The sequence below is a fragment of the Canis aureus genome, chromosome 7, assembly GCF_053574225.1.
Source record: "Canis aureus isolate CA01 chromosome 7, VMU_Caureus_v.1.0, whole genome shotgun sequence".
In the NCBI taxonomy this organism is placed as follows: Eukaryota; Metazoa; Chordata; class Mammalia; order Carnivora; family Canidae; genus Canis; species Canis aureus.
In genome coordinates this window covers 6,084,226-6,108,704 of record NC_135617.1, presented here as the reverse complement: position 1 = coordinate 6,108,704, position 24,479 = coordinate 6,084,226, and the positions used below count along the sequence as shown (strand labels likewise).

Below are 24,479 nucleotides of genomic sequence, written 5' to 3'. Positions count from 1 at the left end.
AATGAAAAAAAGTAACTCTCTTAAGAAAAAGCAGATTTAAGTAAACAATAGCAAAGAAGAAAAATTAAAGTTCAGGAAACTTTCCTAGTTCAGGAAAATAGGTATTATTAACTTTTTTTCTACCTTACAATGAAAAACACCTAGGTTTAGAGAAATTAAGAAACTTGCTCAAGGTTATACAACAGCAACAAAACAACTGTTGAGTGCCTACTATGTGTCAGCACTATGTTGCATACTGGGGAGCTGGCAGTGAACAAAGTCAGCAAGAACCCCAAAATCTGGAGTGTTTTGGTAATATGTTGCTGAGACAAGTGGGGTGATTCTTAAGGGGACCACTAGGGATTCCCAAGGGCTGGAGGTAGTTAACTATGCTTGAGCTCAGGTTAGGACATGGGGTTTTATTTTATTATTACTTTTTAAAAAATCCTAAACCTCAGTATGACTCCTTGAACAGAGTAGAATTTCGGAACATGTTTGTTCAGGGAATGAACAGTAGAATGAGGCCAGAAGCTTCTGACAGTTCTGTTCATGGCTGATCCTCCAGTGTCTGAGTAGCATCAGGCATGCAGTGAGAGGTCAGATTAAGGTTTGCTGACAGACCGGCTGACTGGCTGGCTGGATGAGTGCAGATTCGGGCCAATAATGGAGAGGAGGGTACTTGGTCCTTAGACGGTGCCACAACTTTCTCAGGCTAATGGTTTTAGGCCTACTTTTGGTTGTAGATACTTTGGACAAGGAAACAATTGTTCCCGCCCCTATTCTGCAATGTTTTGACCCCCTGTTACGGTTGGGGTGCTTGGTATCAGCGGTCCCTGTACTTAGGACCAGCATGTCCATACGAGGGGGATACACGGTTCCATGTGTGGCAAGTCCAATCTCCTGTGATTCCTCTCTTCTCCTTCCCCTTGTGGGGTCGAACCTTCATATACAGATGGAAATCAGATCCTGGAAGAGTCAGTCTTGAAAAGAGGGTACAGGGTGCTTTATGCCAGGAGGAAATGGCAGGAGCTGGGAACCACCTTACTGTTGGCCTTGGTTACAGGGACGACCTGTAAGCTGCCCGTATAGACAGGAGCCTCAGGTGACTGCAGAACTAGCGTGTCTAGCACACACCCCTCTTCAATTCTGTACCCAGTAAGCGGGGCAGTAGCACTGCGGTCAGCTAGGTCATTTAGGGCACAGCTCCTCTCCAAACAAAACAGAATCCACCATCCTCAGGGTTTATCTTTTTGAAAAATCAGCAGATGGAGAAAAGGAGCTGCACCGAGTATCCGGCAGAATATAGAAGTCTGAGGGTTCACAGGCTCTGCCTCGTTCCATTCTTTATCTCAACATAATCTATGTTTTAGGCCCAGCGCAGAGGCATAGACTCCGTGTCTAGACCCCAACCCCAGGCTCCCAGCCTATCTCCCTGTGGCGTGGGCTGCAAGTGTGAAAGGCAAAAATGAAAATGCAAAAAAGAAGCATAGTTTACCTTCGCATTATATTTTGAATTTGATTATTTTAAACCCCTCTGGTGGTTTTCTTTCCTTTAAAAAGGTTCATTTTTCTGATTATAAAAATAATAAAAGGTCACTGCAAACAACTTTGGGGTAACAAAAAAACTAAAGATAAAAGTGATATACAATCTTACTACTCAAACATGGACTCTGTGGACTTCAAGACTTTTTCTAAGCATCTTTTGATTTTATACTATTGATATATAAAAACATATATAATATAGAAATATTATACTATGGATAGTCTGCCTTTAAAAAAAAAGCAACCCTTTTATTATTTACTTACCTCCCCTTTCTGTTTTTTTTCTCTCTCTGCTATAAGTTCAGCCCTTCTTTTAGAAATCATATCATCCTGTTAAAGAAAGAGACATTTAGAACTTTTAATGGATAATGATACAATTACTTTTTGTGTATTGGTATATATATATATATATATACCATTCTTCCGTCCAAATGTTATTCCCACTTTACATTTGGACGGAAGAATGGTAAACTTTCCAGAAAACCATGGGATGGTGGTCATTATCCTACTACGTCCTTGAACCTCTGGAGCTTCTGATGAGGTATTTCCCTCCAGAGCCATAAACAGCACCTGGGAACAGACATTCTTTCTACAAACTTTAGACTACCATTTGGAATTTATTATTTATTTGTTTGCTTTGGTAAAGAGGCAGATTACGTACCTGGAGAAATAGGGAAGTACTTGGAAGCAATGTGTTGAAAATGTTTGATAATCTTTTATCACGCTAATAAAATACAGCCTAATAATGTATTACACCATTTAAGTCAGTATCTCTGAGAGTTGGAACTAATTGATTAGTTGATTTACTGACAAATAGCTCAATGCCTTTGATCTCGGTGGGGTTTTTTTGTTTTGTTTTGTTTTGTGAAATTTACTAATAACAAAATACATCTCCCCATACCTTCCTCCTGCCAAGGTTGTTCCTTCCCTGTGGACACGTGGACCAACCACAAGCTCTCTTCAGCGTGGAAGCCCTTCATGTTACTTCACACTGCTTTCATGTCCCATCTTCGTCTTCCTAGTTCCAGATCTGAAAGCCTCATTCTTTTTAACCTTGTCTAGATCTAGAGATTTGCCTTTTTAAGACATGTCTTACACATGGAATGAATCATATGGTATGGACGATTTTTTTTTGACCTGGCTTCTTTCACTAAGCATTATGATTTTCATCCATGTTGTAGTGTGTTATCTAAAGTTTGTTCTTTTTTAATACTGACTAGTATCCATTATATGGATATTCCACACATCTATTCATTCATTCATCCAGCTTTATACAATTGTAAGATATTTATTGATTTTTTAAAGATTTTATTTTTATTTATTTGACAGAGAGAGAGAGGGAGCACATAGCAGGGGGAGCAGCAGGCAAAGGGAGAGGGAGAAGCAGGCTCCCCGCTGAGCAGGAAGCCTGACGTGGGGCTCAGTTCCAGGACCTTGGGATCAAGACCTGAGGTGAAGGCAGATGCTTAACCGACTGAACCACCCAGATGCCCCAAACTGTAAGATATTTAAAGTGTATATTGTGATGATTTGATATAGGTATACATTTTAAAAGGACTCTTCCCATTTAATGAACACATCCATCACCTCAATATTTGCCCTTTTTTTTGTGTGTGTGTGACAACATTTAAGTTCTAGTCTCTTGGCAAATTTTGACTACACAATTCGATGTTACCAACTATAGTCACCATGTTATACATTAGCTCCTCAGCTCTTATTCATTTTATAGCTGAAAGTTTGTACCTGTTACCAACTTCTCCCTATTTCCCCCACCCCTCAGCCCCTGGCAACCACTTTTCTACTCTCTGTTTCCATGAGTTTGAATTTTTTTTACATTCCACATGTAAATGATACCATGTACTATTTGTCTTTCTCTGTCTGGCTAATTTCATTTTGCATAATACCCTCAAGTTCCACCCATGTTGGCAAGTGGCAGGGTTTCCTTCTTTCTCATGGCTGAATAATACCCCATTGTAAATACAGCATCTTTTTTATCCATTCATCCATTGACAGACATTTAGACTGCTTCCATATTTTGGCTATCGTATAAAGGCTGCAGCAAGGAACACGAGAGTGCTGATCTTTCTTCCATCTCCTGTTTTCATTTCCTTTGGATATACACTCAGACGTAGGACTTCTGGATCATAAAATAGTTGTATTTTAAAATTTTTGAGAAACTTCCAAGCTATTTTCCCCAGTGGTTGTACCAGTTTACACTCCCACCAACAGTGCCAGGGATTTCCTTTTCTCTACAGTCCAGCCAACATTTGTTATCTCTTGTCTTTTGATGACAGCCATTCTAATAAGAGTAAGGTAATATCTCATTGTACTTTTTTTTTAAGATTTTATTTATTTATTCATGAGAGAGAGAGAGAGAGAAAGAGAGAGGCAGAGACACAGGCAGAGGGAGAAGAAGGCTCCACGCAGGAAATCTGACGTGGGACTTGATCCCAGGACCCCAGAATCATGCCCTGAGCTGAAGGTAGATTCTCAACCCCTGAACTGCCCAGGCATCCCTCTCATTGTACTTTTGATTTGCATTTCCCTGATGATTATTGATACCGAGCACTTTTTCATGTACCTATTGACCATCTGTATGTCTTCTTTGGAAAAATGTCTATTCACAGCCTCTGAATTTTTTTCAGATTTTTAATCTATTTTTAAACCAGATTGTGTGGGTTTTTTTTTTTTTTGCCATTAAGCTATGTAAGTTCTTCATATTTTGTGGATTTTAACCCCTAATCAGATGCAAATCAGATATGACTTGTAAACATTTTCTCTTGCCCTTGATGGCTTCCTTGTTGTGCGAAAGCCTTTTAGTTTGATTAGTTGCCATTTGTTGACTTTTGCTTTCGGTGTCAAGTCCAAAAATAAATAAATAACTGCCAAGACAATGTCAAGGAGCTTACCCCCTATGTTTTCTTTTAGAAGTTTATTGGTTTCAGGTCTTATATTCAAATCCTTAATCCATTTTGAGTTGCTTTTTGTGTATAGTATAGGATAGGGGTCCAGTTTCATTTTTTTGTATGTAGCTGTCCAGTTTTCCCAGGATTTACTAAAGAAACTGTCTTCCATCATGTATCTTTGGATTTTTGCTTGTAAATTAATTGATAATTTGGGCATGGGGTTATTTCTGGGCTACCTGTTCTGTTCCATTGATCTATGTGTCTAGTCTGCTATTGAACCTCTGTATTGAATTTTTCAGTTCCGTTACTGTATTCTCCAGCTCTGTGATTTCCATTTGGTACTTTCATATATTTTTTCAATCACTCTCTTGAAATTCTTACTTGGTTCATGCATTGTTCTCCGGACCCTGTGAGCATCTTATGAACATTATTTTGAACCCTTTATCAGGTAAATCACTTATCTTTGTTTCAGTGAAGTCTACTTCTGGAGTTTTTGTTTGAAGAATATTTCTTTCTTCATTTTCTTTGACTCTGTGTTTTCTGCACATTAGGTTAAGAAGCCACATCTCTTAGTCTCACAGAGTGGCCCTGCGTAGGAGATGAATCTTATCAATCAGCCTGGACTGAGTTCTTGGCTGTCTCTCAAGTCTTTGTGATTGCCCAAGCTACTTGCTTTGTTCTCCGTGGCTCCCAATAGTTGAAGGTGTGCCACAACCTGTCAGTGTCTCAAAGGGGAGGATCACACACTGCATAGGCTGACTGGAAGCTGGAGTCTCAGGTAGCAACTGTTTTGATCTGGGCAATATGGGTATTTTTCCTTTGCCCAATGTGTACAAGTCACTTAGGTAGTTTCTGGATTTCTTTCAGAAGGAGCTGCTTCATGTATAGCCATGGATTCAGTTTGTCTGTGGGAGGAGATGAATTCAGGAGGCTATTATCTCACCATCTTCGGTGGGAATGCAGTTGTACCCTAGCTACCACATTTTGTTTATCTATTCATCAGTTGATGGATATTGGATGTTTTTCACTTTTTGGCTGTTATGAATAATGCTGTTATGGACATTCATATATACATTTTTATGGGGATCCATTTTCATTTCTGTTAGATGAGTTCCTAGAAGTAGAATGGCTGGATTCCCTATGACACTTTTGAGCATTTTATGTAATACTCCCCAGATTTCATTTTTAGAAAAAATATCCTATATTGATATATGGATCTGTTTCATTGTAGGCTAACATGGCCATGTTGGATGGTAGCATCACTCCAAGAACTAGTGAAAAAGCCATCAAAATTTTAATTCTTTTTTTAAAAAATTTTAATTCTTTATGTTGCTTCTCCTTCTACTTCTCTCCTGTGTCTGGTATAGGATATGTTTGTGCTGCCACTATCTTTAATTTTAAAGACGTGTTGTAGAGAAAAGTATTAACATATTGCAAATCACATGGGTCTCAAATAATTTTTAACTATTTAATTAAAAATAGTGTTAATATTTGATAAAAAGTGTTTTCATATTGAATGTGAAAGACCATTTTATAACTTGAACAGATGTTGACTAAATTTACTCCCATATTTTTACATACCTTGATTTTAGCCTTCATTTCTTTGATGAGTTTTTTCCTTTCTAATTTCTTCTTTTGTTTCTGTTTCCATTTTTCCATTTGAGAAGGAAGGAGTCGATCAGAAATATCTTGATCATCAACTTGTATAAAAACAGCAACATCTGGGAAAAATCCATGTTCCCCCAGAAACAGGGCCTCCTCAGGATATCGTGGGAAACCATCTAATATAAAACCTGTGGAACTTGGTGGAAATTTCATAATTTATTCACTTAAAATATTGCCTTATAAATATTGATTTAAAATTTAAAAATTAATAAATCACAACTTTATATAAGATGTGCAATGAATAGTTTTAGAAGTTTACTGTAGTATCTTTTATTTCATTTAATATTTCTACTTGGGTAAGCATGGTATGTCTTCTCCCAAATGTATTGAATTAGATTAAAATAATATTTTATACTTCTGTTCATAATATAGATAAGTTCTCTTATATTGTAAATAGTCTTAAATATTTGGTGAAAAAGTAAGAGAAAATAAGTTCTCTGCTTGGGAGGCATGCCCAGCCTAATGACTGTATCACCCTTATGTAAAGGTAGGTTTGGCTAGCCTGCCATTAGTGGGGTTCCACCTTTGTGCAGTTTTTCTTCTCGTGATGCTTCCTTTCATGAGACAGTTTTTACCCTCTTTCCTGGATCCCCTTATGATCAATGACAATTACTAATGTAGGCAACCTGGCCCATATATGTTAGATGATTATGTTCAAATAGAATTAGAAAACTTGTCTAGGTAAGAGGAAATGATAAGGATCAGAAAAATAACTGGAACATGGCTATATTTTCATTATTAAACAACCAGGCTTTAAGAACTTGGTTTTGTTTACTTGAAAGAGTCGATATTGATCTCCTTTTGAATGAGAATTTATCCCGTTTACCTAAAATTTGACTTCTTTTAGGTATTTATATTTAAATATATGCTGTCTTCTTCACAGGACTTCTATGAACATTTGACAGTTTGAGTCCTTATCTGACATTTAAAAATGTTTCCTGTCTTAGTAAGTGGGCAGATTTTTATATTTTGGCTCTAAGATGTATGCCTTTTTCCTTAAGGATGCCTTCACCAATGTCTCTTCCGTGAGGAACAATTTCATCTCTACTGTTCCAGCTGTCACTTCTTTGTCAAGCTCTACCTCTATACCCAACTTCTGAGTTTCAATTCAGAATTTTCAAAAGGTTTCTTAGTTCCTTCATTGAAGTGCCCTTCAGGAATTGTATACGTATCATACTGTCAAAAATCATACTCATTGTTACCCTTCCACACTGCTCTTGCCTCTGACTCACTGGTATTCAGGTACCAAACTTCAGAGATACTTGGACTGCTCCTCCAGCCCCCTCTTGCTTCTCACATATGAGAGCTAAGCCCTGGCCTGTCCTCTTCTGTACCCATATTTCCATTTCTACCATTACATCTTAGTTCAGGCGCTTATTATATCTCTCCAGGACTCATGCAATAGCCCTTCAAATATATGTTGATTTTTCCCCTGATTAGAAAAGCAACAAATCCCACTACAGAAAAATTGGAAAATAGAGAAAAGCATGAAAAATGGCAAGATTATCCACAATCTCATATCCTAGAGATTACTGTCATTTTGTTTTGTTTCTTTCCAATTTATTCCTCTATTTATTCCATCTTGCTATTATACTATAAATAACTTTGTATCTTTTTAAACTTAATGTTATATAATAACATTGCTCATGCTATTACAAGTTCTTCATTTTAATATATTTTGATGGTCGCATAATAGCTATTTTATTTAGACTTTTTACAATTTCACTTTTTTATTTTTAATTCCTCAATTCATATGATTTTTTTAAAAAATTTTAATGTAGGGGATCTCTAAGTGGCTCAGCGGTTTAGCGCACCTGCCTTTGGCCCAGGGCATGATCCTGGACCCCGGGATCGAGTCCCACATCGGGCTCCCTGCATGGAGCCTGCTTCTCCCTCTGCCTGTGTCTCTGCCTCTCTCTCTCTCTCTCTCATGAATAAATAAATAAAATCTTTAAAAAAAATAAAAATAAAAAAATTTAATGTATAGTGTGAGGTCAAGAGCTAAATTAATGAAGAATAACCCATGACTACATTGGTTTTTTGTTGTTGTTTTGTTTTTTAAAGATTTACTTATTTATTTGAGAAGGCAGGGAGTGGCAGAGGGAGAGGGACAAGCAAACTCCACGCCAAGTGCAAAGCCCAATGTGCGGCTGAATCCCATGACATCAAGATCATGACCTGAGCCAAAATCAAGAGTTGGATGCTTAACCCACTGAGCCACCAAGATGCACCCCCCCCCCCATGACTACATTGTTGCAGTTGACCTGCCTACGTTTACCACAACTAATGAACTAATTAGGGCAACAGGAAATTAAAATCAAAGTCGATGACCTATAACCAATGTGAATAAAATACAGTTTCATCTAAGTGTCTGTTATTATTGGTACTATAGTATCATTCTAGTTAGGAAATTGCAGTGAAGTTTTAAACCCTGATGGTATGGAGATTCTGATATATGTCCTTTCTAAAGTCATGCTTCTTCCTGATTTTTAAGAAAGGGATAACACTGGACAGTTACTAAGTGGTCTTAACTGTAATTATTGAAAGGCTCCAAGGAAAAGAGTCCAGTTCATCATTAGCATACATGGGTTTAGAATATGGGTGCTCAACCATGACTACACAGTAGAATCACCTGGGGAGGTCTCAAAAATACCACTGCCTAGATCTCAACTTTACACTTCTAAAAATTTTGATTGTTGTTTTGGGGAAGGGGCCCCTAGCATCAGTATTTTAAAATTCATTCCTCGAACGTTTTTAATGTGTAGAATCGCTAGTTTACAAGAGAGTAAAAGAAAAAAATCTTAAAATTTAGGCTGGATTATGTGTTTAACTTTTCAGAATAAAGCAAATAAAAGTCAACAATTATATAACCCTATATAAAATAAGATACCGTATTGGTTCTGTAAGCCACCATTCAGAAAGAATTGTTTCAAGAATTTCGGGAGGCAATGGCTCATTTTCCATTAGATTTAATCTGATTGCTTCTTCTTCTTCTGTAAATTGTACTTCTTGAAGCTAAAAAAAATCAGGAGACGAGAAAAAATTTAAAACTCTGTATTAATAAATAATACTCTATACATAGTTGATTAGGGCGAGACCTTTACTTCTTAGGTCATTTTTAAAATGCTGCTTGTTAAAAAAAAATAAAAAAAATAAAATACTGCTTGTTAACACTTTAAAACTTGAACTCTTTTTAAAAAATCAACATTTAATATGGTTTAAAATATTAAATTATATATTATAGCTAAAAGGAGTTACTAGTGATTAGTATGAATGATTTTCAAACATGGCCTCAGGATAACTGTCTCATCACTTTGTGCTAAGATATTATTCAGTCTATCTCACACTCCCATAAGGTTTAACTAATTTTTGTCATTTATCTTATAGTTATTCAGCTCAGATCCTGATTGAAGGATGGGCCAGCCAGCCAGTCATCTGGGATACAATCCATAGCTGGGCCCATCTACAGGGGATAATTTGAGAAGAAAAGGGTCTACCTCTATCAGAAATGGTTAAAAGGTGAGTTAGAATTAAGAATTTTCTCTTTACAACCCCAGAAAGAAACCATTTAAGATATATATAAAATTTCTTACATGCATCATTAGAATATTTTGAGATCTCTGCTGTTGCTGGGGCAGATTTTTATGATATTTGATAGAAAACAGAGAACACAATAAAGCAAAACCTTATAGTCTAGGTCAGACATATCAAATACCATAGTCCCAAATAAATGCTACACAACAGTTTTGTCAGGGAAAGCTTTTCAGATTTTTACTGGAGTCATGTAAAATTTAGCATTTTGTATTCTAGATGAGCAGTAAGATATGTATTTAACACGTGGGGTGGTTAATTTTTTTCTTCTTCCGAGAAACTTTATAGAGTTTTATACTGCTTATATTCTACTTCCCAAAAGTAACACCAGTAAGCATAATTATCTGCAAAGACAGTATTAATATTACTACTGGCTTCCTTGTATTTTCTTCTTCAATCTTGACATTGGCCTGAATTGCAAGTTCTTCAAGTTCTTGTTTTGCAAACCGTTCTTCATCAGAATCTTCTTCAAATTCAGTTCCAATTCTCTTTTCGGTTTTGAGCATTATTTTTTCTTGAAGGTATTCTTCAAACTGAATGTGAAAAATGCCCCATTTTTCTGCTAACTGCCTTCCACAGGTGGTTTTGCCAGAGCCATGGGGGCCCAGAAGGCATATTCTTACTGGAGGAGCCTGCCACAGGAGGTAGATTGGGGAGAGATAGGGCAGGAGGAGAGGGAAGAAAAGAAAGTTTTGAGTAATTTAGAAAACATAAGGGTTAGTCATTGCCTCTCCCCGCAAGACTGAATTATCACTTCACAACACCAGTAGTGTCAGAGGGCACAACCATACACATATTTCAGTAATCCTCCTGGACACCATATAAAAATTGAAGTTCACAAAAATAGCCCAAATTATTCAGGAGAGTTTAAATTGTGTTCTATATGTTCTGTTTAAGAAGGCATTGGAATTAGGGGCACTGGCTGGCTCAGTCAGTAGAGCATGCAACTCTTGATCTCAGGGTTATGAGTTCAAGCCCCATGTTAGGCGTGGAGCTTACTTCTTCGAAAAAAATAAAGGAGAGAAGGCATTGATGTTTTTGAAAGTATAAGTGACAATGTATTGTGACTTGTACATTTTGATTTTGTAATCCCAAGCTAGGAAATTATACTAATAAAAAAACTCAAGAGAAACAAAAAATGACATGCCCGAAGACCTCCTAAATATTATTTCATATCCACAATGAAAAACCGCACTATGAAAATGCTATGAAAAACGTCAATTAGATGTTAAAATGGTACATCAAAATGATGAAGTATCATGACATCTATGTAGAAATATATAAACTTCCACTGATACAATGTTGAGTGAAAAAACAGATTATAAAATATTATATACACTGGAGAGAATATACATCCATGTGGAAGAGGGTGAGAAAGCAAAATAAAAAAATGAAGGTTCTTGTCTAAAGTTGATGCAATGATGCATGTGCTTTATTTTTCAAATGGATGTGTTTTTTATGATGATAGTAAAATACATAACATAAAATTTACCATTTAAAACATTTTTTTCAGTTTAATTCAAATATTTATTTATTGAGATGGCACACTTAAATACCACAAAATCCACCCATTTTTAGTATATAATCCAGTGGTTTAAAATATATTCATTTTAACTATTTTTATACAGTTCAGTGGCATTAAGTATACACACAATTTTGTGTAACCGTCACCACTATCCATTTCCAGAACTTTTGCATCATTCCACACTGAAACTCCACAAACTTGGGGAAACATGGATTGTTCTCTAGTTGTATAATAAGACTCCTTTTCAAGCCAATGAATCAGTATCAGCCCTTGCTCCTGAGAGAGGACCAGTCAGGCACAGACTTGTCCCTATGATCATACCTCTGAGTGTGAATCAGGTGAATAGTGATCTCATCTGAGGAACCACACTTCTAATAAATGGTGGACTTTTCGTGTCAACCCACGAAAAGTCCACCAATCCCTGAATCCCATTCATCCCCAAAATCCTGTCTTAAGATCAGCAGACTGCTCTGGAGTCTCTAGAGAGACCAACCAGCACAGGTGGCTTTTCATGTAGCAAGCAATAAATCTAGCTGTGTCTTTTTCCTTTAGCTAAAAAGACAAATATTAGGTGTTGGTTTGACACAACACGTTGGTTTGATTACTGCAGAAATTAAAGAAGAGAATTATTTTATGTTATATTCCAAAAAATAGTTCTTGAAACTTAGATAATTACACCATATTGTTTTATCAGACTGGGGACTTTACTATTTATTAAGTAAAATGATGAAGGTTGGCGGTCAGTCCTTGAAAAAGCATCCAGGAGCAATTATTAGGATTGGATAAGAATACTGTTTTCACCTTTAATGGTTCTTTATGAGCCACGTACTCCTCAGGATGCTCTAGAAACTTTTCTTTAGCCTCAGGACTTGAAAAATAGTAGATCTTTTCTCGATATTTAGCTGCTTCGTCTGGACTGCCTGGTTGTAGGATGAAGTTTTCTTTGAGAACCACTGGACAAAAGTGCTTTGTATCTCCCAAGTGCCTTTTCTTCTCTTTAATTCTGTCTTCATTCTACAAATATTGTTAAGTTTGGAGAACAGGGTTAAAAGTATTTTGATGTAAGACCAAAAGATGGAATTAAAAAAATAATGCTTCTTGAATAATATTTAATCCATAACAAGATGCCTTTAAACAGTCCACAAAAGGCCAGTTCTTAGGCAAATTTAATTAATTATCAGTTTCTTGTATCCCTATAAGCTCACATCCTGAATAATATCTAATCTATAACAGTAATCTCTTTAAAACACTCAACAATTTTATGTGTACCCTTCCAGACCCTTTTTCAAAGTATATCCTACCAACAGACTGTAAAAATAGACATATATTTAGGTACAGACACAGTATTTTTAAAAACGCCCATGGGATAATACTTTACAAGACTATTCTACAACAAGCCTCTTTTATCCCCCCCAAAACAAGATATAATGAACAACTTTCTGTAAAAGGTGAAAACAGGAGGCTGGTCTATACTTTTCTTGCACCATTCTTGTTCAATTTTTGTATGAAAGTTATGCAAATGCTCCAAAATGAGCTGGGAAGTATTGTTATTTTTCTACCATGAGGAAGATGTTTTTAAAAAGATTTTTATCTATCTATCTATCTATCTATCTATCTATCTATCTATCTATCTATTTATTTATTTATTTATAGAGTGTGAGTAGGAGGAGGGGCAGAGGGAGATGGAGAAAGAGACTCCCAAGCAGATTCTGCTCTGGGCATAATACAGGGCTCAATCTCACGACCCTGAGACCATGACCTGAGCCAAAATCAAGAGTCGAATGCTTAACCAACTGAGCACCCAGGCGCCCCTATTACATGGAAGGGTTTAAGCAACACAGGAATTATCTAATCAACAAAGGTATATTAGAAATGATTTGTAATTCCCTTCTATCATTCTTGTTTGTTCAGCTTTTATTGTTCTTCCTAAGCAAACTAGCAATTCATATTTTAAAAATCCCTTTTATCTTGACTTAGTATAAAGTTCCTATAATTTAAACCACTCTGTGTTTAATATTTGATTATATGCCCATTTTTGTTTCAAATGTTATTGGCTGCTTCTTTTTACCTAATTGGACTTGTTAGAAGTTTGTCTATTTGATTACACTTGCCAATGAACCAACTTTTCATTTTTTGAAATTAGGGCTACTGTTTTCATTTTTGTCTTCTTTCCCTATTTTGTTAAATTTTTGCCTTTATCTCCTTTCTGCACTCATTGGGTTTATTTCTTGTGCTTTTTTCCCAGATTCTGAGTTGAATGCTTAATTTTTCCTGCTAATAAATTCACTTAAAGTAGTTGGCAGACTTAAAAAAATATGAATGTGTCTTCCAGTTATATTTGAATTTCAGATAACAAATAATTTTTAGTAAAAATTTGTACCACACATAAAAATTATTCTTTACCTGAAATTCAAATATAATTGGGTATCATTTTTTAAAATCTGACAATTATAATTTCTACTTCTTCCATACTGCAAAGCATTTATATGTGATTTTTTTGGAGGGCTAGAAAACAATATATGTATTTTTTTATTTTGAAGCTGAAATGTAAAATTTATCCAACTTCTAATAAATCTAAAATAAGGTCATGTGACACTTAAAAATTGTGTTGAATTCTAAAATCTTTGTTCTTATTTTATGACTTTTTATAATGTATTAAATTATAAAATGCAATTTTGTTTAAAAGCATTGTTGAACTCACAGTAAAAACATATGTACTCAAACACAACTGAAAGTATAAGTTCTGACCTTTGTGAAAGTCAGTATAATTTTGTTTCATGAGAATTTTATTTTATTTTAATTTTTTTTACTAAGGTATTTAAAAATTATTTATTTATTTAAATTTCCAGTATAATTAACATACAGTGTTATATTAGTTTCAGGTATACAATATAATGATTCAACAATTCTATATGTTTCTCGGGGCTCATCAAGGTAAGTACACTCTTAATCTCCTTTAGTTATTTCCCCCATTCCTCCACCCAATTCCCACCTGGCAACTACCACTTTTTTCTCTGTTTTTAAGAGTCTGTTTTGTTTTGGTTCATCTCTTTTTTCTTTGTTCATTTGTTTTACTTCTCAAGTTCCATGAGTGAAATCATTTGCTATTTATCTTTCTCTGACTTATTTCACTAGCATTACATCCTTTAGCTCCATCATGTCATTGCAAATGGCAAGATTTCATTCTTTTTTATGGCTGAAAGATTTTCCTCTGTGTGTGTGTGTGTGTGTGTGTGTGTGTATGTACCACTTTTTCTTTATCCATTCACCTATCAATGGACACTGGTAGATTTTCACTTCCCTGAATCTCCAGGGCTCCTGCTTGTCGTCCTCTCTGTTCCCTAATTGTCCCTTTAAAACTTCCACTTGCCTCTGTGCAGATCAGATTTCAGTTCACAGTGGGCTCTTTTCTCTATTGATGAAAACATGTCCTTATCACTTCTATGCCCAGTTTTGCTTATCTTTGACAGCATAAAGTATCCTTTCTTTGTTGTTTTAATGCACTTTCCCTTGAATTCTACTTTTACTGATACTCAGAATGCTATTTCCTCTTTTTTTTCATTAGGACTTGCTTTTTATATCTCAATCCATTTGAGTCCTAAGTTAATTGTAATGGCTTACATTGGTTGACTCCAGTTTTTCCTTATAATAGGTGGATCTAGAATTATCCCTAAATAAATTTTAGAAACAGAAAGTGAGGTATGTGTATAGAGGCAATAGGGTGGGGTTAGGGATATCTTAAAACAAAGGATTCTGGGAAAATGGTGATCTGAAGACACCTCCTTCTTTTCTCTACCACCATCTCAATATTAAACACTACTGGGCAGGCAGCTAGAATCCATCAACATCTGAGAGGAGGAAACCATATGGCATTATTTACCACTATGGGCTAGATGAGCACTTGGAGACAAACATCAGAGGGATCAGAGTATTAAGATGTCAAGTCTCAGGAGGAATTTTTTACAGAGATCTCTGGATTTCCTGGAGAATGGTAATATCAGCAACTACCAGGGCAATTCTTGTGGTCTCTCTGGCTCACAAAAGACGAAGAAAGAGGTGTATGGGTAGGAAGAGTCCTCCCCAACCCTGCATCTGGGCAAGTATGAGATATACTTATCAGGCTTGTCTTAGGCCTCAGCAATGACTAGAAAACCACCACCCATGTAAGGCAGCCTAGCCAACTGCAGGATCAGTCAGATCAAATAGATCACAAAACATTGCAACAGAGATGGACAGAACCCAATCTCTGAGTGGAAAAATAATAGGGACATTAATAGAAATTCAAGTAAACACTAGAAAGAGTTCACAGGCACCAACAAAATGTGCAAATAAGCCTAAGAAGAGAGTAACAACTTGTGGTAGAATAATGGCCTCCCAAAGATCCCCAGAACCTGAGTGGGTTACCTTGTGTGTGATTAAGGATGTTGAGATGGGAAGCTCATCCAGGTGGTGGTCCTTAAGAGGGAAGCAAGAAGGTCAAAGGCAGAAGAAGAGATGAGATGATGAAAAGCAAAGGTTGAAGTAATGTGCTTTGAAGATGGAGGAAGAGGCCATAAACCAAAGAATGCAGGAGGCCTCCAGAAGCTGGAAAAGACAGGAAAAGGTTTCCCTCTAGCAGAAGGAACATAGCTAATATTGATTTTAGCCCTGTGAGATTCATTTCAGAGAGCTGACCTTGAGAACTAAATGATAACTTGGTTGTTTTAAGCCACTAACTTTGTGGTAATTTGTTTTTTTTTTTTTTTTAAGATTTTATTTATTTATTCATAGAAACAGAGAGAAAGGCAGAGACACAGGCAGTGGGAGAAGCAGGCACCACACAGAGAGCCCGACGTGGGACTCGATCCCGGGTCTCTAGGATCACGCCCCGGGCTGCGGGCGGCGCTAAACCGCTGCGCCACCGAGGCTGCCCTGTGGTAATTTGTTACAACAGCAATAGGACCCCAAGAAGTTCCTTAAATGAGAAGACTGAATGGAAGACATATCTACAAATATATGAACAAAAAAGCAAAGAGATGGAGAATTTGAGGGAAAAGATAAAGATATTTGGAGGATAGACCCAAGAGATCTAATAAGTATTAAGTATTATGGAAGGAAAAAAAGGAAGAGATGGAGAAGAGGCAAGAATTAATTTCCCACAGATACAGAAAGATATAACATACAGATTTAAGGGAACCCCAAGCATAGGCAAGATTGATGAGAAAAGACAAACACTTGCGCATATCTTGAATTCTGCAGTGGCATTAGAACTGTCATTTCTTTTTGTACTTTCTGTTCGGCAAAAGGGAAATATCTTTGTTGTTGATTTTTCCTATTGTAAAAATGGTATCTTTCTAACGTTAAAAAAAACAGGTAGTATAGATAAGCACTTAAAAAATAAAAATTACTTATAAGTCCATCACTCAGAGATAACAACCATTAACACTTATAATAGCTTGACTGAGGTATAGCTGACATTAAAACACTGTACAAAAAAATTTGATTAGTTCTGACACAAGTATTCATTTGTGTATTTACCACAACCAAGATGATAAACATATTCACGAATACCAGAAGTTTGCTCACATTTCTTCTCAAAATCTCTCTTTCCTGTCCCTTTTTGTCTCCTACCTGCTCCATCCCCAGGCAACTGGTGCTCTGTTTTCTAGCACTATAACTAGTTGGCACATTCTAAATTTTTATATAAATGGAATCAACAGTATATATTCTTTTTTTGTCTGGCTTCTTTCTTTTCACATAATTTCACATAATTTTCACCTTGAGATTCATCCAAGTTAGTGCCTGTTCATTAAAGGGTTGAAAATTTCAGTCCCACCCTCAACCTTCTGAGGTGGGATTAGACTGGAGTTTGAATCAGCCAATGGCCAATGACTTAGTCAGTCATGACATTGTAATGAAGCCCCCGTAAAATCGAAGAGAACAGCTTTTTGGACTTTTCTTTTAGAAAAGCTTCCTTGTGGCACCAAGCAGGGCACCAAGCTCCACAAGGACAGAAGCTTCTTTGTTCAGGACCTTGTCCTATGTATCAATTTACCTGGCTGTGGATTAGCATTCATCATATCCTCTAATAAACTGGTAAATGTAGGTAAATGTTTTCCTGAATTTCCTGTTTCTGCTGTCTTAGCAAATTAATTGAGGAGGTTATTGGAATCCCTAATCAGGCAGTCAGAAGCAGAGGAAACAACCTGGGTCTGAGGTGGGGTATGGGGGAGTGGTCCTTTAGGACTGAACCATTAATCTGTGGAATCTGATCCTCTCACCAGGTGGATAGTATCAGAATTGAGCTGATTTCTCAGACTCTGCTGGTGTCCAAGAACTACTTGGTGTTGTGTTGTGGAGAACCTCCTCCTATGCTGGAATCAGGTCTAGAAACCTTGAAAGAATTGATAAGACTCCAAATTAAAAGAAACACTTCCAAACACATGAGAAAATGCTCCGCATCACTTGCCATCAGGGAAATACAAATCAAAACCACAATGAGATACCACCTCACACCAGTGAGAATGGGGCAAATTAACAAGGCAGGAAACCACAAATGTTGGAGAGGATGCGGAGAAAAGGGAACCCTCTTGCACTGTTGGTGGGAATGTGAACTGGTGCAGTCACTCTGGAAAACTGTGTGGAGGTTCCTCAAAGAGGTAAAAATAGACCTGCCCTACGACCCAGCAACTGCACTGGTGGGGATTTACCCCAAAGATACAGATGCAGTAAAACGCCGGGACACCTGCACCCCAATGTTTATAGCAGCAATGTCCACAATAGCCGAACTGTGGAAGAAGCCTCGGGTGTCCAATCGAAAGATGAATGGATAAAGAAGCTATGGTCTATGTATACACTGGAATATTCCTCAGCCATTAGAAATGACAAATACCCACCATTTGCTTCGACGTGGATGGAACTGGAGGGTATTATGCTGAGTGAAGTAAGTCAATCGGAGAAGGACAAACATTATATGGTCTCATTCATTTGGGGAATATAAAAAATAGTACAAGATATTAAAGGGGAAAGGAGAGAAAATGAGTGGGAAATATCAGGGAGGGAGACAGAACATGAGAGACTCCTAACTCTGGGAAACGAACAAGAGGTAGTGGAAGGGAAGGTGGGAGGGGTTTGGGGTGACTGGGTGACGGGCACTGAGGGGAGCACCTGATGGGATGAACACTGGGTGTTATGCTATATGTTGGCAAATTGAGCTCCAATAAAAAAAAAAAGATTAAAAAATATACAAAACCAAAAACAAACAAAAACACTCAAAGTGTTAAAAAAATTATGTCTTAAAGTTTAAATTTTGTGATCAGTAACCTTTTGAATAAATGGAAATTTGCTTTTGAAAAAAAAAATCACTTCCTATTTTATTAGGGATAGAAAGTGACTAGATACCTAAATTGGGTGGCTATCAAATGAGAATGGTTATCAAAATTCTGGTGCTAAGGGAGTAGATTAGTGCCTGATAATGACCTACTCCTCTCCCCCCCCCTGCTCCTTATCATGCAAGCAGCCTCTCAAAGAGGCCGTTGCTATCTGTATTTTATTTTATTTTTTATTTTATTTTTTTAATAATAAATTTATTTTTTATTGGTGTTTAATTTACCAACATACAGAATAACACCCAGTGCTCATCCCGTCAAGTGCCCCCCTCAGTGCCCATCACCCATTTTACATGGAACACCCATTTCCCTTAAATGTTTCTGTATCTAATACCTATAGATGTTTGCATGGCAAGAAAATTAAAAGATTTCCCTTTTCTTTTTTTCATAGGTGTAATATACTGTCTAAGTAGCCCTGGCATTTCAGGGGTCAAGGGAAGCTGGGTGGAGGCCAAGTGTGTTGAAAAATGCTGAGTTATAAAATTGAGGATGCCTGCTTGTTTTCTTGGGGTCTGAAAGTGCTAGTTGCCACTCTGGATATATGCACTTTCAAGGATGTGACCCATGTGAATGAGCAATAATAAAGGAATCATACCTCTTCCTCTTCCTCCTCTTCTTCTTCCACCTCTTCATCAACTTCAGCTTCAGCCTGATAGTCTTCTGTTTCTTCATCATAATCTTCCATAGTTAGCTCCCATCCAGCATACTGGAAAGGTTCTGTAAAAAAAAAAAGTAACTTTTGGGAAAACATTTTTAGGATAAAAGGATATTAGCATAGCGCAATAGCCAGAGATTAGGAAAAGTGATCTCTTACTTTAAATCTGTATGCGCATGGGTCTTGACAAATTTTTTATGTGACAACTGGCTGGTTTGGCCAGTGGTCTTTGTGCCCTGTGCTGCTCTGATTGGCAGATTTAATTATTTTAAACCTCGACCCAGACTATACTGAATGCTCTACTTAGTCAAGAAAGGCTGCAAACTTTCATGGCCACTTTTCATAAGAGTACCTGTTCTGACAATAAATGTTACAATTACAGCTCTTACTTTCCATAGTCTCAACTACTTTCTGAAGTAGTTCCTCTGGAGTTCTGTCAGCAATCTCCAAGTTTAAAATTGGAATGAAAGACTCATTGATTGTTGCTTCCAGCTGTTTCCAGATGTGGTTGAAATATTTAATCTTCTCTTTAATTGGTTCCATTTCAGGAACATCGGGATAAGCATCTTCTGGAAACTCAGGGAGTACAACTTTTGAGTAAAGGTTAGAGAAAAGAAGAAAGGGTCTTTAAAAAATTGTATCTTTAGCTATATTGCCAAAATAATTTATAGTTTATAATATTTTAAAAACATTTGTTTTTTTTTTTTAATTTTTTATTTATTTATGATAGTCACACACACAGAGAGAGAGAGAGAGAGGCAGAGACACAGGCAGAGGGAGAAGCAGGCTCCATGCACCGGGAGCCCGACGTGGGATTCGATCCCGGGTCTCCAGGATCACGCCCTGGGCCAAAGGCAGGCACTAAACCGCTGCGCCACCCAGGGATCCCAATATTTTAAAAACATTTGAAAGAAACTTGGTTTTCTAAGTAATATAAATTCATAAATTCATATTTTAATTTATGCTTTGTTTCTTATATTGGCTCAGATGAATTATCTACTAATAAGACCAAAATTATGGATAATTAATAAGAAATTCATGTGGCAACTTTAACTGTTAATAGAATGTATAAAATAAAATTGGATGAAAAACAGAACTATATGCTGGCTACATACATTTTTAATGTAATGAGCTAAATTAATACATATTAACTGACATACAACATAGAAAGAAATAAGTAGGAAGTTGGTACTATGCCTAAAATAAGGGACAGGATCCTTTGTAAAAGAATATGAAAAGTACTTTCACACATTAACTACTTTTATAATCTAACCTGTTTCAGATAATTCTTTAGTTTCCAGGTCCTCTTTGGATCCTTTTGAAATTTCTGTTCCAACTGTAGTATCCTCAGCAAGCTCAGATACTTAAAAAAAGAAATCTAATAGTTAGCATTTGGATTTTAAAACCTTATTCCTTTATGAAATTTTTGGTACAAAGAAAATTTCAAAACACAGTTTAATTGTATGTACTACGTTTAAGTGAAACTACAGTTCCTGTTTAGTAAAGTATGGTGTAAAATATTTAATAATACAGGCAGAAAGTGAAGAATATTTAAAAATATACAAAAGGACATTGACTAAAATAATAATTGACACATGACACATGTAATTCTGGTGGATAACTGTTGTTAAATATTATTCAAACTTCTGTTCACATGGTATCAGACCATCAGTTCCTGATATTTCTTTTAATTTCTTAAGATAACCCATGAAAATACACCAAAAGATCATAAAGCAGCAATGACAGACAATGATATATCAAAGTCCCAGCTGTGGGTGTAGGTGTGGCAAAACTGAGGAGAATCTCAACTAATATCGCTATTGACGGTATAGCTCAAACACTGTTTTCCTGGACAAGATAAGACATGCCTCACATGCAGATCCAGCATAAGTGGTTCAGGGAAAAAAGAACTGATTATCTAACTTCTCACTCCATAGTCTCTCCTAGTTCTGAGACCCAAATTTTGTGTAGACCAAATACATTTTTATATAATATTATATGAAATATATCATATTTCTACATATTGTATGAATTACGACACTTATTATAATTATATACTATAATTATAATAATTATAATATTATTACATATAACATAATATATAGAGATATATCCATTCTGTAACACTGGAAACTGTCTTCCAAGCTAAAGTAATAGTTGGGTCCTCTTTCTATAGAATTCCATAGTTAATACTCAAAAGAGAGTAGGATGTAGAAGAGGACAAGCCTCCAGGCATATTTAATTCTAAAGTGTTCAGTTATCTAAAGTATAAATGAAGACAAAGGCAACAACACCAAGAATATACGGAGAATTCTAAACTGTCTCAGTGTCTCTGACTAATTACGGGATGCAATAGTCAGAGATGACAGAGATCCAGCTGCAGTCTAGAAGAGTAAGGCAAGATGAATACTTACTAAATATCACCACTTGAACTAGGTCAACGCACATTAACTTGACCTTCAGGTCCATATTAGAGAGTATCAGGCAAAACATCAAAGTGAAAGGCACATATGTGTGTATGTGGGGGGGGTGGTTGGGTGTGGCTCCTATAAATAGGTATGTGGCTCCTACCTACCCTTCCTTTTGATTACCCTGCTCTACCTGCTATAGCTGGACACAGTCTGCCCCATTCAAGGAGAAGTCAACAAAGACAAAACAACAAGGCCCATGAAAAGATGTTATAATGAAGGGGAAGAGAGTATCAATCCAAATTTAGATGAAGAACTTGCTTTTGAAAAAGATTTCTAAAAAAAAAAAAAAGAAGGAAAAAAGAAAAAGATTTCTTCTATAAAGCAGAGTAAATTTTAGAAAATACATGGTTGGAAAAAAAAATACATGGTTGGTGTACTCAAAAAGCACAGGAGGACAACATAGCCTATGAAATAGGAATCCTGAAGCAAAAAGTCAGAGACCAACCTAAGATAAAGATAGAAATACAAGAAACTAGTTGCAATATGAAAACAATGGAAGGAAATCTAAAATGCAATAGAATTCAAGTATGTATTAGGAGAGAGGCAATAAGAAGCAGAAAATAAATCTCACGTGAAGGATAACAGCTCTCCAAAGAATACAGAGAAAAAAGAACAAAGAGATTAAAAACTATCAGGGAAAAGAAGATTAATGTGGTTGAGAAACAAAAACTATCTAACCAAAAGCAATAAAAAGTGATCCTGAAAAAGGAATCTGAAGCAATAAATGAAGATGCAATTGAAGAAGACCATTTTGAACCAGACAAAGACTAGTATAAAGGTAAAAAGAGCTCACTGAATTCCAGGAAAAATCACTCACATACTAGCAAAGTTGGAAAAAAAAAGTAGTATTGACGAATATGTTTTAAGCATCCCTGCAGAAAAGAAAAAAAGGGCACAAATAAAGTAATATCAGATTTTTCCTTGTGAAGACAATAGCATAATATCAACAGCAGAATTCTGAAAGGAAAAGGCTATGACAATAATTTAGTAGCATCTAAGTTGTTTTTCACGCATGAAAGCAATAGATTTGCAAGAATTCACACAATATACCACACTAGATGCTTAAGAAATTATTCAAAAATACAGGCCAGATGACTAAGAGAACTGAAAATCAGAACTGAAACCTCAGGAATGGAGAAACTGTGGAATCTGGGAGACACCCCCATGGAATCATCAACAGTCCTAATCCCACCGAGCTGCAGAAATTCGTGGCCAGTTCTAATGGGCTGGAAAGGACAGGCCTTTCCCAGTGGATGTATCCACTAGTGGGCGTTCGACAGTGTGGAGGAGTTGTGCCTCTTATAATACTATCTGGAGGAAGTTTATCAACAATTTCAGTATGAACCGTCATACTGAAACTTTATAAGAGTGACTCTGTTATAAGACTTAAGATATTCCAGAGAAAAACTTTCTCTTAGCCTTGAATCCAGTCAAGTCAAAACAAAACAAAATACCATGCTTAGAAAAATGGAAGGAAATATATCAGAATATTAAATATTTATTTCCTTTTGCTGGCAGAACTATGGTGATTTTCTCCCATCTTTCTATTTGTATGAATTCTACATTTCCTATAATTAGTATGTTAAATCAAACTTGACTGGACATCCAAGTGATTTTTATTTTTAAAAGATTTTATGTATTTATTAATTTATTTGAGAGAGAGAGAGAGAGAGAAAGTGTGGGCAAGCACAGGGAGAGGGAGAGAATCTCAGGTAGACTCCACACTGAGCACAGAGCCCAACATGTGGCTCAATGTGTGGCTCGATTCCATGCCCCTGAGATCATGACCTGAGCCGAAATCAAGATGCTTAACTGACTGAGCCACCCAGGCACCCCTGGATGGTTTTTAAACAAATAATTCAACATCAATTATATCAGAACTATGGTCACTGTCTGATAGACATTTTCCAAATTTCAAGTTCTATATTCTATTCAACATATCAATTCATTGGGACCTGTGGATACACAGTGCAGCTGAGTCATCCTTGAGTTTATGTTTTTGGGATTAGATTTTAATAGGTACAATATTTTTTTTCTATGACTTAAAGGTGATCATTTATAAAACCTTTTTCAGCCCACTTTTTTTCTTATGACAGTTCATAATTGTCAGCAAGAATCACTAGAGGTGTTCAATAAAATAGAGATTTCTAAACTCCATCCTAGACTTACTGAACCAGAAGTTGGGTGGAGCTCAGGAGCCTTTAAAATAAGAAATTTATGTTGGCAAATTGAACTCCAATAATAAACAAAGAAACTTAGGTGATTCTTTTTTATTTTTAAAGATTCTATTTATTTGAGAGAGGGAGAGAGAGAACATGAGTGGGGGGAGGGGCAAAGGGAGGGGTAGAAGCAGACTCCCCACTAAGTGGGGAGTCAGGCTGAGGGGCTCGAACCCAGGACCCCCAGATCATGACCTAAACTGAAGTCAGATGCTTAACCGACTGAGCCACCCAGATGCCCCTAGGTGATTCTTTTTAAAAAATGTCTATTTATTTGAATTCCCATGTAGTTAACATAACGATGTTAGATTAATTTCAGGTGAACTATATGGTGATTCAACAATCCCATATATTACTCAGAGCTCATCAAGATAATCATACTCTTTATCCCCTTCACCTATTTCCCCATCACCTCATCCACATCCACTCTGGTGACCACTAGTTTGTTCTCTATATTGAAGTTTGTCCTTGGTTTGTCTCTCTCTCTCTCTCTCTCTCTCTTCTTTTCTCCTTTGTTCATTTGTTTTGTTTCTCAAGTTCCACATTTGAGTGAGGTCAT

The 24,479-nt window shown here is 36.5% G+C and overlaps 1 protein-coding gene across 7 annotated transcripts in view; it reads right to left on the bottom strand.

The window, feature by feature from the left end:
• The window catches only part of AK9 (adenylate kinase 9), a 127,653-nt gene that overhangs the window by 33,541 nt on the left and 69,633 nt on the right, over positions 1 to 24,479 (bottom strand). For 6 of the 7 annotated variants that reach the window (XM_077902807.1, XM_077902809.1, XM_077902806.1 and 3 more), the window contains 8 exons: positions 20,504 to 20,593; positions 19,620 to 19,820; positions 19,171 to 19,292; positions 12,010 to 12,222; positions 10,052 to 10,315; positions 8,983 to 9,107; positions 6,009 to 6,228; positions 1,786 to 1,851 (listed from right to left, as the gene is read on the bottom strand). In XM_077902807.1, the coding sequence (XP_077758933.1) occupies positions 1,786 to 1,851; positions 6,009 to 6,228; positions 8,983 to 9,107; positions 10,052 to 10,315; positions 12,010 to 12,222; positions 19,171 to 19,292; positions 19,620 to 19,820; positions 20,504 to 20,593 (1,301 nt within the window). The remainder of the gene's footprint in view (positions 1 to 1,785; positions 1,852 to 6,008; positions 6,229 to 8,982; positions 9,108 to 10,051; positions 10,316 to 12,009; positions 12,223 to 19,170; positions 19,293 to 19,619; positions 19,821 to 20,503; positions 20,594 to 24,479) is intronic. The other variant, XM_077902808.1, reaches the window with a different exon arrangement.